General features: G+C 47.7%; 1 protein-coding gene across 9 annotated transcripts in view; it reads left to right on the top strand.

Moving 5' to 3' along the window:
* C2 (complement C2) overlaps positions 1-13,842 on the top strand; it is a 47,160-nt gene that overhangs the window by 18,033 nt on the left and 15,285 nt on the right. For 5 of the 9 annotated variants that reach the window (XM_063724665.1, XM_063724669.1, XM_063724668.1 and 2 more), the window contains 2 exons: positions 13,179-13,258; positions 13,415-13,624. In XM_063724665.1, coding sequence (XP_063580735.1) covers positions 13,213-13,258; positions 13,415-13,624 — 256 coding nt within the window. In that variant the 5' untranslated portion in view covers positions 13,179-13,212. 9 annotated transcript variants of the gene reach the window in all.

Consider the following 13,842-nt stretch of genomic DNA (forward strand, 5'->3'; position numbering starts at 1 on the left):
GCCCTGAAAGGTCCTGAACTTGCAGTTCCTTTAATGTGCTCTGGGGTTTCATTGCTCCCCTGGATGCTTGCATCTCTTCCTTGTCTGGTAAACACTCATCTTTTAAGGCTATCTCAAGTTCCTTGATGAAACCTTTCTGAGCCTCTAGAGAGACCTAATATTCCCCTGTTTCTCTCCTTGTGAACTTTATATGGACTCCTATCTCAGCTTGTATCAGTCAGGATGGCTACATCATGCTGCAGTAACAAACAACCCTGGAATCTCAGTAGCTTAACACAACAGTTTTATTTCTCACTATTGCTCTCTGGTGGGTCAGTAGGAGTGGTGTTAGAGTCTCTGATCATCATAGTCACTCAGGCATCCAGATCAAAGGAGGCTCCATCAAAAGAGGGTGCTGGAGTGTCTTGTGTTACATTGGCAGTTAAATACTTGTGCCTGACAGTAACAACACATGTGACTTCTGCTCTTATTTCACTGGCCAAAGCAAGCCAGTTAGGCCTCTTGCAGTGGCCTAATTTCAAGAGGGCTGAGGAATTCCATTTTATCATGTGCCTGGAAGGCGGAAAACGGGAAAATTCATGGAGAGCCTCAACGGCTGGCTGCCTCAACTCGGTGTAGCGCTGACTGGCTCACATATCTCTCTCCCACTGGACAGTGGGGGAACCAAACATGTCACAGCATTCCTACCCTTTAGCAGTTTGTGCTCCAGGAATGTGGAGAGACCAGTATATGGATGGATTATAACTCTGTGTTAATGTTACAGTCTGGGTTTGCTGGCGTGGAAGGAGTTTGTGGAAGAAGGGCAGTAGTTTATAGGGAGAGGAGGATGGAAAGGGATGATCTTAATTTTGGTGACCCTGAAAGCAGAGCTTGAGACAGGACTTGGCCATAGGTAGTTAATTTAGGTGATTCCAGAAAGCAGAAGCGAGGCTATAGGGAGTGTGAGATCCTGAAGGAGGAAAGGCCAGTTCAAGAGAATGATGTTGGCCGGGTATGGTGGCTCACGCCTGTAATCCCAGCACTTTGGGAGGCTGAGGTGGGTGGATCACCTGAGGTCAGGAGTTCGAGACCAGCCTGGCCAACATGACGAAACCCTGTCTCTACTAAAAATGCAAAAATTAGCCTGGCGTGGTGGCATGTGCCTGTAATCCCAACTATCTGGGAGGCTGAGGCAGGAGAATTGCTTGAACCTGGGAGGCGGAGGTTGTAGTGAGCAGAGATTGCACCATTGCACTCCAGCCTGGGCAACAGAGCGAGACTCCGTCTCAAAAAAAAAAAAAAGTAATGTCACTGTTGTGTGCAGTGGAGTTCGATTCCCCCAGGCCCTCCTGAGGAGAGAACTGAATGTCTCCAGATGCTTTCCACCTGAAGGACAGGAGGCAGGAGCATCTGTCTACTGCTTCCCACTCTGCAATAATTGCAGGTTGACTCTGGGGCATTAGTTCTCTGCCTTTTTTTTTTTTTTTTGAGACAGAGTTTTGCTCCTTTTGCCCAGGTTGGAGTGCAGTGGCACGATCTCGGCTCACTGCAACCTCCACCTCCCAGGTTCAAGCGATTCTCGTGCCTCAGCCTCCTGAGTAGCAGGGATTACAGGTGCCCGCCACCACGCCCAGCTAATTTTTGTATTTTTAGTAGAGACGGGGTTTCACCATGTTGGCCAGGCTGGTCTCGAACTCCTGACCTCAGGTGATCCACCCACCTCGGCCTCCCAAAGTGCTAGGATTACAGGCATGAGCCACTGCACCCAGCCAAAAGAAGAATTTTAACATAATATCACCATAATGCCATGATCACATCTAAAAAAATTAACCACATTCCATGATATCTGCAATGCTGTTTACGTTCACATTTCCCTGATTGTATCAGAGATACCTTTTTTGTTTGTTAGACTCAGGTAAGCAAGGGTCACATGTTGCATTTGGTTAACATGACTCCAAAGTTGTTCAATCCATTACAATTCCTCTTCCATTTATGCATGACAATTATTTGTGGTAGAAGTCAGATCTTTTATTATTCCACATACTTTAAAAATGGAAACAGGCTGGATGCGGTGGCTCGCGCCTGTAATCCCAGCACTTTGGGAGGCCAAGGTGGGCAGATCACTTGAGATCAGGAGTTCGAGACCACCCTGGCTAACATGGTGAAACCCTGTCTCTACTAAAAATACAAAAATTAGCCGGGCATCGTGGCGGGTGCCTGTAATCCCAGCTACTCGGGAGGCTGAGGCATGAGAATCGCTTGAACCCGGGAAGCAGAGGTTGTAGTGAGCTGAGATGGTGCCACTGTACTCCAGCCTGGGTGACAGGGCGAGACCCCATCTCAAAAAAAAAAAAAAAAAAAAAAAAATGGCTGGCTGTGGTGACTCATGTCTGTAATCCCAGCACTTTGGGAGGCCGAGGCGGGTGGATTACCTGAGATCATGAGTTTGAGACCAGCCTGGCAAACATGGTGAAACCTCGTCTCTACTAAAAATACAAAAATTAGCCGGCGTGCTGGTGGGCACCTGTAATCCGAGCTACTTGGGAGGCTGAGACAGGAGAATCACTTGAACCCGGGAGGCAGAGGTTGCGGTGAGCCAAGATGGCACCACTGCACTCCAGCTTGGGTGACAGAGTGAGACTCTGTCTCAGAAAAAAAAAAAAAAGAAAAAAATTATGATACAGAGAACAATGAGATGTTTTATAAATGTATAGTTCAAAAGAAACATTTTATTTTGGTAAAAGCCAAGAAGTGAAAGAGTTTTGCAGCCATAAAAAAAAAAAATTAAATCATGTCCTTTGCAGCAACATGGATGGAGCTAGAGGACAAAATCCTAAATGAATTAGCATAGGAACAGAAAACAAAATGCCTAATGTTCTCACTTATAACTGGGAGCTAAATATTGAGCACATACGGACATAAATATAGGAACAATAGACACTGAAGACTACTAGAAAGGGAGAGAGGGAGGGAGTGTGGGTTAAAAAATTACCTAATTGGTTCTATGACTACCTAGGTGCAATATACCCATGTAACAAACCTGCATCTGTACCCCCTGTATCTAAAATAAAAGTTGAAATTTTAAAAAAAGAAAAAAAGGTCAGGCACAGTGGCTTATGCCTGTAATCCCAGCATTTTGGGAGGCTGAGGTAGGCGGATCACCTGAGGCCAGGAGTTGGAGACCAGCCTGGCCAACATGGTGAAACCCCGTCTCTACTAAAAATGCAAAAATTAGCCGGGCGTGATGTCAGCCGTTTGTAATCCCAGCTACTTGGGAGGCTGAGGCAGGAGAATTGCTTGAACCCGGGAGGCAGAGGTTGCAGTGAGCCGAGATTACGCCATTGCACTCCAGCCTGGGTGACACAAACAGACTCCATCTGAAAAAAAGAGGAAGAAAATGTGCTCTTATGGAAGTGAGAAATGTTCTGAAAAAAGAAAAAAAGAGAAATATTTTAAATGAAAAATTTGAGCTTTTCCGTAAAAAATTTTTTAATGAATTCCCAGCACTTTGGGAGGCCTAGGTTGGAGGATTGCTTGAGGCTAGTTCAAGACCAGCCTGGACAACATAGCAAAACCTCATCTCTAATTAAAGTAAACAATTAAAAAAAACTTAGCCTGGCATGATGGCACATGCCTGTAATCTCAGCTACTCGGGAGGCTGAGGTGGGAGGATTGTGAAAGCCCAGGAGTTTGAGGCTGCCGTGAGCTATGATCAGGTCACTGCACTCCAGCCTGGGCAACAAAGCGAGACCCCATCTCAAAAAAAAAATATTCCTGGAGGCCAGGCACAGTGGCTCACACTTGTAATCCTAACACTTTGGGAGACTGAGGCAGGAGGATCACTTGAAGCTAGGAGTTTGAGGCCAGTCTGGGCAACATACTGAGACCCTGTCTTTACAAAAATAAATAACTGAATAAATTAGCTGGGCGTGGTGATGCATGCTTGTTGTCCCAGCTTCTTGGAAGGCTGAGGTGGGAGGATCATGTGAGCTCAGGAGTTTGTGGTTACAGTGAGCTGTGATTGCACCACTAAACTCCAGCCTGGGTGACAGAGTGAGACCCTGTCTTTAACTTAAGAAAAAAAAAAAAAATCCTGGCCGGGAGCGGTGGCTCACACCTGTAATTCCAGCACTTTGGGAGGCCGAGGCGGGTGGATCACTAGGTCAAGAGTTCAAGACCAGCCTGGCCAAGTTGGTGAAACCCCATCTCTACTAAAAATACCAAAAAATTAGCTGGGCGTGGTGGCGGGCATCTGTAATCCCAGCTACTCGGGAGGCTTGAACCCGGGAGGCAGAGGTTGTAGTGGGCCGAGATTGCACTACTGCACTCCAGCGTGGGTGACAGAGCAAGACTCTGTCAAAAAAAAAAAAAAAAAAAAAAAAAAAAAATTCCTGGAAGGAATGGGTGGCGGGTGGTATATAGACATGAACCCAGACCATCTATGAACTGAAGCTAGATGATGGATACGTACATGAAAGTTCATTTTACTATTCTCTCTACTTTACAATATGTTTGAAATTTTACAAAATAAAACTTAATCTGCAGAGAGATTATATCAGCGTCTCTTGTTAATAGTCCAGTAGCGTGTTTCTTTTCTTTTCTTTTCTTTTTTTTCTTCTGGAGACGGAGTTTTGTTCTTGTTGCCCAGGTTGGAGTGCAGTGGCGCAATCTCAGCTCACTGCAACCTCTGCCTCCCAGGTTCCAGCAATTCTCCTGCCTCAGCCTCCTGAGTAGCTGGGATGACAGGTGCCTGCCAACACACCCGGCTAATTTTTGTATTTTTGGTAGAGACGGGGTTTCACCACGTTGGCCAGGCTGGTCTCAAACTCCTGACCTCAGGTGATCCACCTGCCTTGGCCTCCCAAAGTGCTGGGATTACAGGCGTGAGCCACTGGGCCTGGCCTTGAGTAGGTATCATATGTACCCAATGAAAACTACAAGCAGTAATAAAGGGGATTTGGTGAAAATTAAGTTGCCTTCTTTACCTCCCACCTCATTTTCCAGCCCCCAGTTCTCCCCAGAGGCAACTCTCCTATCCAGTTTTTTGTAAACGTTTCCAGAGAAATTATATACACACAGAGAGCATACGTGGCTACTATCCTCTTTCCCCCCTTCTTTTGCATAAATGGTGGCATCCCATACATACAGTTCTGAATGTCTATCTAGTTTAAAAGTGTATATTATATTACATATATATCTGGAGACATTCAGCTCTGTACACACAGATAAGCCTTAAGCTTGCAGAGACTGCATAGTATTCAGTTGTCCCCATACCACAATGTGCTGTGTCTGTCCCCTATTAATGGACGTGGGAGTTTCCAAACATTTCCTCTTGGTAACAGTGAATGCTAAAGCAAATATCCTGGTACCTTTTACACCTGTAGGGTAGCCGATCTTCTCCTTTTGATGGTCCTAATTCTCAAAGGTAACCTTAAGGGCAGTGTATTTTGCTGTTGATTCTGTGGATGACAGGTGACAAAACAGGGTGAGTAAGGCGACGAAATAGCTAATGAATTTGCCAAGCCAAACCTGAGGTTCCAGGCTGTCTTAAGTCAAAGCCTGAATTTCTCATACCACACTGGGGCTGGGGCCAGAGACGGGGCAGGAGGAGCTCTTCTCGGGTGTAACCTTTCATTTGTGTTGGGCAGGAAAGCAAGACATGAATGTGTGTCTTTCTACCGGGCAAGTTCCCTCTTCACCCCCTGGCAGCACTGGAGGAGTGAGGGCAGGAGGCTTCTCCCACGTGAGCCCCGGGCTATCCTTTTGGCAAGAGGGGACTGGTACCCAGAACTGGGAAGGGGATGAATATCTCCCCACTCCCCAGGATACAGGAAAACTTTAGAGAGGAATTTTCAATGAAAGGGCAGAGGAGGCTAGTGAGGCCCCCACTGCCACCAATGCTAAGCCCAGAGCTGGGGTTGGGGTGGTGAGGACAGGAGCCAGGGCAGTTCAGCCATAGGCCACCCCTCCCCCTGGCCCATCATCCTCAGCTGACCCCTGAGCACCTGAGTTGTGTTTACCACCCTCTCACCTGGGTTACCCAGGGCAGCCTCCCCGATGGGTAGCAAGAAGTGGGTGATAACATGCACCACGCCCCCCACCAGCCCAAGGACAGTGGAGACCTCAGAGGGATGAGGTAAGAGCTGCGGTGTGGGCAGATGGACACCCTGGTACACCCCAGGCCTGTGAGTCTTTAGAGGTTGAGTTTTTGTCTGAAAGAGATATGGCGCCTACAGGAGGTCAGGGACAGGCCTTCTGTTTCTTGGGAGGCCCTACCCCACCCCTTAGTTCCTCGTTCCATTCTCAGGAATTGTTTGTGCAATGGATGGACAAGGACAGGAGGTTCAGTGTCTAACCCAGTGTCTAGGCCTGCAGGGTGGCCTCCGAGGCCCAGGGCCCTGGAAGAGCCTGGGCATGGGGAGGAGCCCCATGGGGCAGGGCATAACCCTTTCTGAGGCTCTAAGGGTGATGTATGTGGAGATTCCTCAAGATCATAGTTGGGCAATCACTTCAAAGTTAATAGGCAGTGCCTGCTAGGATGGGGGATGGTGCGTGTACCGAGGAACCTAGCAGAGGCCTTTGTGTGGAAATGGGTGGGGTCTGAGCCAATGTAAATATTTTTATTAAAAAAGAAATGGATGAGAAACCAAAGCCAATTCTGTTGCTGACCTGAAAGATGCTATTTACTTGGGGTGGAAATAGGACGGGGGAGGGCGTTGGCTTTGACCTTACTTGTATAGCTCATTGCTTAAAAAAAAACTCCTGGATCTTTCCTCTGAGGAGCTTGAGACGAGTGCACAAGTAGCTAGAAGGCAGGAAATGGCGTGGACAGGTCTTGTAGAAGTCTGGAAGATGAGGGATTTGAGAAGGATGGAGAAGAAGGTGTTATGGGAGAGGGGGTGCCAAGAGGAAAGAGCCTAGGGGAGAGAGGGCTTGGAAATGCAAGGGGCTGGGGTAGACTTCAGGGATGCGCAAGGAGCTCCCAGCAGTCACTAAAGAGAAGATGTGAGGAAGAGGCACTACCACTTGGTGGCTATGAGTGTGGACCCAGGAGCCATGCTGCCTGGGTTTGAATCCCGGCTCTGCTGCTTAGTACCTGTATGAACCTGGGGCAGCTCACTTAACCTTTGTGTGCCTCAGTTCCCTCATCTGTAAAGTGGGAGTAACAACAGAACCTGTGTCATAAGCTCGTTGTGAGGATTAAGTGAGCACCTACATTTAAGACTTAAAAATAGTGTCTGGCACTATGTCCTGCTAATATGAAGTCTTCCTCCCCCAGAAGCAGACCTGGAGACAAGGGTTCCAGTGCAGACAGTGCATTCTGGAGGTGATCGCAAGAAACATGGATAGTGCAGTGTGATAGAGAAGGAAGGCAGTTAATGAAGGGTGTGTTATCAGGCAAATTTACCGTTGTGGGTGAGTGGAGGTCAATCCCAGTCAGGAACCCTGGAGTGGTGCAGAGTTATCCCATGGTCCAGGGTGAGAAAGCCCAGTATTTATACCAATCAGTCATTGGTTGAAGGCCTTAATTCTCTGTCATTTCCAGCTTTCTGTGCACAGATGGTGCAGGACACCAAAAACAATCCTTGGGTAGAGACAGAGATGCTGCAGCTGGAAGTCAGTGGAGCACCCCAGTGATAGGGCCCAAGGGATATGGTGGGGCAAGGACAGATCAACTACAACCACCAAGAGGCTTGCAGAGCAATGTTGAATCCCCAGCTAAAGTCACACATTAAGGCTGTGAACCAGGCCAAGCCAGCCTAGTTTTCCAATTTGGGGGTTGACCTGCAGTTGCCATAGAAGGTTGAGGGGTGGCAGATCCTAGGATGACAGCGAAGTCCATGTCCAAGTGGCCAGACTGGATAAGGAGTAGACTGGCCACTAGAGTGGGGTTGGCCTGTGCTGTCTGCCACGTTTCCTCAGAAATTTTCAGCTGCAAGGTGCTGAGCTCTCCAGGGGAGAATAAGGCATCCTGAGAGGCCGTCAGAGCGTCATTTCTGATTTTTAAACTCTGATTAGGGGGCCTGGCACAGTGGCTCACACCTGTAATCCCAGCACTTTGGGAGGCCGAGGCAGGCGGATCACCTGAGGTCAGGAGTTTGAGACCAGCCTGACCAGCATGGTGAAACCCCGTCTCTACTAAAAATACAAAAATTAGCTGGGCATGGTAGCATACGCCTGTAATCCCAGCTACTTGGGAGTCTGAGGCAGGAGAGTCCCTTGAACCCAGGAGGTGGAGGTTGCAGTGAGCCGAGATCATACTGCTTCACTCCAGCCTGGGCAACAAAGCAAGACTTTGTCTCAAAAACAAAAAACCAAAAAAACCAAAAGCAAAAATCCAACTCTGACTAGGGGACGAAGTACAGAATTGGGGTATTGGTTTTTTCTCTTTGGAATTGTACCCTTGGAAGCAGATATTAGAAGCCTAGAATTGATAAGAAGAAATTTGGACAAGATGGAAGAAGCTGGCAGGAGAGGCATGTCTGTTTTTTCAGATATTATTCACCTCCTTCCCTCTACCTGGAGTGAAAACACGGTTACATTTCCTGGGCTTTTGAATGGTACAAGAAATAGAGAAGCCAAGGTCGCCCTCATCTGGTGTGGTCTACTGAAAAGCTAATTGGGAGCGCCGAGGGGAATAAAGGTCTGGTGCCTTTAGCCCCACAGGTCAGGTCATGGTCCTTCCACATTCGACTGGGCCTCCTGGAGAGCTGACAGTGGACTATAACTGACTTTTTGCCAATGGAATATGAGTGGAAGAGTGGGGTGGGAGGCAGACTTGATGGAGACCCTGTTTCAACAATGCAGACAAGGACAATTTCCAAAGGCATGAACCACAGATGGAAGGAACCTGGAGGCCTGAAGGAGGCTGATGAGCAGCTCTGCCAGCCAGGGCCATACACGCCATCTCAGCCTTGTCTGCTTACCCTGAGGCTCTTATTTATTTATTTATTTATTTTGAGACGGAGTCTCGCTCTGTCTCCCAGGCTGGAGTGCAGTGGTGCGATCTCTGCTCACTGCAAACTCCGCCTCCCGGGTTCCTGCCATTCTCCTTGCTCAGCCTCCCAAGTCGCTGGGACTACAGGCGCCTGCCACTGCGCCCGCCTAATTTTTTTGTATTTTTTAGTAGAGACGGGGTTTCACCGTGTTAGCCAGGATGGTCTCGATCTCCTGACCTCGTGATCCACCCACCTCGGCCTCCCAGAGTGTTGGGATTACAGGCGTGAGCCACCGCGCCCGGCCTCTGAGGCTCTTATTTGAAAGTGCAGCAAAATTCTATCTTATTTAAGTTACTGTATTTTAGGGTCTCTTTATTACAGAAGTTTAACGTGTATCCTAATAAACACACTTCTCTGAGTGTTGCCTTTGGCTCTCACATTGATTTCTCGCTAGGTATATCAGTTAGACATCGTTTGGCTTTGTTATAACCAAGCTAGAATAACGGCGGCTTAAATGGTCTGAGCATAAGTGGTCCAGGTCAATCCTATTAGCTCTACAGGATTGGAGAGCAGGGCCTCTTTAATTTTGTTTCTTTATCATCATCCACATGTGACTTCCATTTTGTGATCTAGGTGGCTGTTCCAAAGTCCACCGTTCTGTCCACATTCCAGCTGGTGGGAAGGGACGAAGTTTTATAAATTGAGGAGTAAACACTTCTTAAGAATGTACTCCACGGGCCCAGAAAACTTGGGAGTTTTATTACTTAAGCAGGAAGAGAGAATGAATTCTGCCACTGCCACACTGTGCCAAGTTGATTTAACTCAACAAATACTGGGAGAAACTCATATCCTTTCTTTTTCTTTTCTTTTTTTTTTTTTTGAGACGGAGTCTTGCTCTGTCGCCCAGGCTGGAGTGCAGTGGCGCGATCTCGGCTCACTGCAAGCTCCGCCTCCCGGGTTCACGCCATTCTCCTGCCTCAGCCTCCTGAGTAGCTGGGACTACAGGCGCCCGCCACCACGCCTGGCTAATTTTTTGTATTTTTTGTAGAGATGGGGTTTCACCGTGTTAGCCAGGATGGTCTCGATCTCCTGACCTCGTTATCCGCCCACCTTGGCCTCCCAAAGTTTTGGGATTACAGGCGTGAGCCACCGCGCCGGGCCAAAAGGCCCTTTCTTTTGAAGGCAGCTGTTACATATTAGTTTGATGGCTTTAAAAGGCACCCAAAGTTTAGTGATTTGAATGTTCAGTCAGGTTAGGCTTCATTATGTTCTGGTAACCAACAACCTAGAAATATTTGTTGCTGTAGGAGGGCTTACGAAATATAGCCATCAATCTCTCCTATTCTGATATGCCTGCCTCTTCACAGTGTGACTTTGCCATTCCTCCTATCAAGAGGTAAATTCTATGCCTTCAGCCTTAAATCTGGGCTGACCTTGAGATTTGCCTTGACCAATAGAATGTGGCAGAAGTGATGTTATGTGACTTTTGGGGCTAGGCCTCGAGAGACCTTGCAGCTTATGTTTTGGATTCCTCAGAAGTAGCCCTGAGACTGCCATGCTACGAGGGCTAGGGATAAAAGACCCTGGGGAGGAAGGGCCAGCTGTCCTGCTGTTCACTGAACTCAGTCCCTAGCTGACTGCCGCTGTGTGGAGGATCAGCAGAAGAACCGTCTGGCCAATATGAGAAAGAATAAATCATTTTTAAATTTCCTACATATTGGGTGGTACTTTTTTTCCTGCATTAGTAGAAATGCAATGAATTGAAATAACAAAGGTTTATTTTTTGGTCATATTACTTATCCACTGAGAGTCAGCCGAGTATTGCGCTTTTTTTTTTCTTTTTTGAGACAGAGTCTCCCTCTGTCGCCCAGGCTGAAGTGCAGTGGTGTGATCTCGGCTCACTGCAATCTCTGCCTCCCGGGTTCAAGCGATTCTCCTACCTCAACCTCCTGAGCATCTGGGATTACAGGCGTATGCCACCACACCCAGCTAATTTTTATATTTTTAGTAGAGATGGGGTTTCACCATGTTGGTCAGGCTGGTCTCCAACTCCTGAACTCAGGTGATCCCCCTGCCTCGGCCTCCCAAAGTGCTGGGATTGCAGGTGTGAGCCACTGTGCCTGGCTGGTACTGTGCTTTCGATATCACCCAGGGATCTTGGCTGGTGGAGCAGCCACCATCTCAAACGTTACCATGCAGAGGGGAAGAGCAGAGTGAAGACTACATTGAGCTTCCATCAGGAAGTGATACATATCACTTGTACTCACATCTTATTGGCTAAAACAAGTGGCTGGGGAAATTCTATCCTACCATGTGACTGAAAGAAGACAAGGCCACAGTATTTGTGAACATCCTTAAATACCCCCCACCTTTAAGATAGTTTATTTCTCTCTTGTAACAATCTAAGTGGCTGTGCAGGGCTGGTATGACATCAACACTGTGTCAGACACCCAGGCTCCTCTGTCTGTTTGCTCTGTCATCCCCAGCATGTTGCCCTCATCCTCCTGGTGGAAGACGGATCTCCACTAGGTTTATATTCCAGCCCATGAAAAGAAAAGGCACACTGCCTTTTTATTTTAGGACATAACTTGGAAATTACATACATAAATTCTACTAACATCCCATTAGCCAGAACCAAGTCACCTGGCTACCTAGCTGCAAGGGAAGCTAGGAAATATGGTCTTTAGCTGGGTGACTGTGTGTCCCCCTAACCATCTCTTACTGTGGAAGTAGGGAGAAAAGATACTTGAGGGGCAGGGGAGGCACTAGCAGCTCTGCTACAGCAGCCACTTTGGAATCCCTAACACCAGGGTGTCCTGATCTTCATGCACTCAGCGCTGTCCAAGGGGAGTCCCACTTTGTGTACTCTTTTTTTTTTTTTTTTTTTTTTGAGACAGAGTCTTGCTCTTGTCACCCAGGCTGGAGTGCAGTGGCACGATCTTGGCTCACTGCAACCTCTGCCTCCCGGGTTCAAGTGATTCCCCTGCCTCAGCCTCCCAAGTAGCTGGGATTACAGGCGCCTGCCACCACACCCAGCTAATTTTTTGTATTTTTAGTAGAGACGGGGTTTCACCATGTTGGCCAGGCTGGTCTCAAATTCCTGACCTCATGATCCACCCGCCTCAGCCTCCCAAAATGCTGGGATTACAGGCGTGAGTCACCGTGCCCAGTCTTATTTATTTATTTTTTTTCTTTTTGAGATGTAGTCTTGCTCTGTTGCCCAGGCTGGAGTGCAGTGGCTCAATCTTGGCTCGCTGCAACCTCCACCTTCCGGGTTCAATCAGTTCTCTAAGGACTCACTTATAAATCAGAAGGGTTTTTACGAACTTAAATGATCACTTCAGAGAGGTTTCATGTTCATTTTTTTATTGGTCTTATTTATTTTTACCCTACATTGTTCAAAAAGGTATTGAAAAGACTTCTGTGGGTCAGGGAGACTAATACACTAGCTTCAAGTTTCTTTGCTTCCTGCATTTCATACAAGTGTAGGTTATTATTTAAAGGCACATCCCAGCCCCCACGAAAACTTTTATTCCTTTGAGTAACCAACCCCAAATGTATTTACTTTGCCAGTTGGGAATTTCATCTGCTAGACTTTCCGTAAAAATGTTGTAAACATTTTTCCCGTCTCCAAAACTAAGTGTTGATTTCGTTTTTTCCACCTAAATTATCTCTGGGGAAGGATTGTAGGGAATAAAAAAGTATTGTCAATCTTCCTATTTATCAAGAAGTTCTAAAAAAATTAGTTTCACCCCCCCCCTCGGAAGTTTATGTTCAAGAAGACAGAACTGTTCTAGGCTCTCAGGAAGTAAAACCCACTTGGTACAACCCAAAAGAACACTAAAACTTTACTTAAATGAAATATTTTGCAATATCTTGGATGGTTTGTGGGTTTGTGTGCTTTAGACTATTCACACAAGAGCAAGGTGCATGTGTGCACACATGAGCACAAATATGTGTTTGCCTGCGTGTGTGTGAGCATGCGTGTATGGTGCACACGTGCACGCATGGGTGAGTGGAGCGTGGGGGCAGTACACAAAGCCTGTGGGGGAGATCTATTGACTCTATAGATATATTAGCATCAGGGAGACAGGGCAAAGGTTTCACCCTTCAGTTCAGTCCCCAATCCCTGCTTATTATTTCCCTAACAGAAGACCATCCCCCTTGCCACTCCCTGGTTTTTCTTCTCTGGCAGCAATGAAGCAGCTGCTGAGCCAGCTCTAGTTTTCGGGAAGTCAGATGACCTTTTCCCTCCCGCAGCTCTCTACCTCTCGCTGCCCCTAGGGAGGACACCATGGGCCCACTGATGGTTCTTTTTTGCCTGCTGTTCCTGTACCCAGGTAGGAGGCAGGGAAGGGGGAACGTCAGGGTCCTGTGTGTGAGGCTGGTGCTCCCAGCTTGAATTTCCATGTGTGAAACAGTCTCTTTTGCTTTCCTTTTCTCATCTGTGTCTTCCTTCTTTCTCCATTGCTGTCTCCTTGTTCCCATGGCTCCAGGTCTGGCAGACTTGGCTCCCTCCTGCCCTCAGAACGTGAATATCTCCGGTGGCACCTTCACCCTCAGCCATGGCTGGGCTCCTGGGAGCCTTCTCACCTACTCCTGCCCCCAGGGCCTGTACCCATCCCCAGCATCACGGCTGTGCAAGAGCAGCGGACAGTGGCAGACCCCAAGAGCCACCCGGTCTCTGTCTAAGGCAGTCTGCAAACGTGAGGCTCCCTGTGGGCTTTGCTCAGGGTGCTACACCAGGGGCCACCCCAGAACTTTTGTTTAGGAGTTGCTCAGGGTGGGACTTAACCTGACTAGATGGCAAAGTTGCTTTTGCAGAGGGCTTTTCAAAATATCCAGAAAATGTCAATTGCCAGTAGTAAGGAATTGGGAACAGGTTTTGATGGAGACTGTGGGGTACTAAAGCCAGGGATGACTT

The sequence above is a fragment of the Pongo abelii genome, chromosome 5 (assembly GCF_028885655.2).
Source record: "Pongo abelii isolate AG06213 chromosome 5, NHGRI_mPonAbe1-v2.0_pri, whole genome shotgun sequence".
Lineage (NCBI taxonomy): Eukaryota > Metazoa > Chordata > Mammalia > Primates > Hominidae > Pongo > Pongo abelii.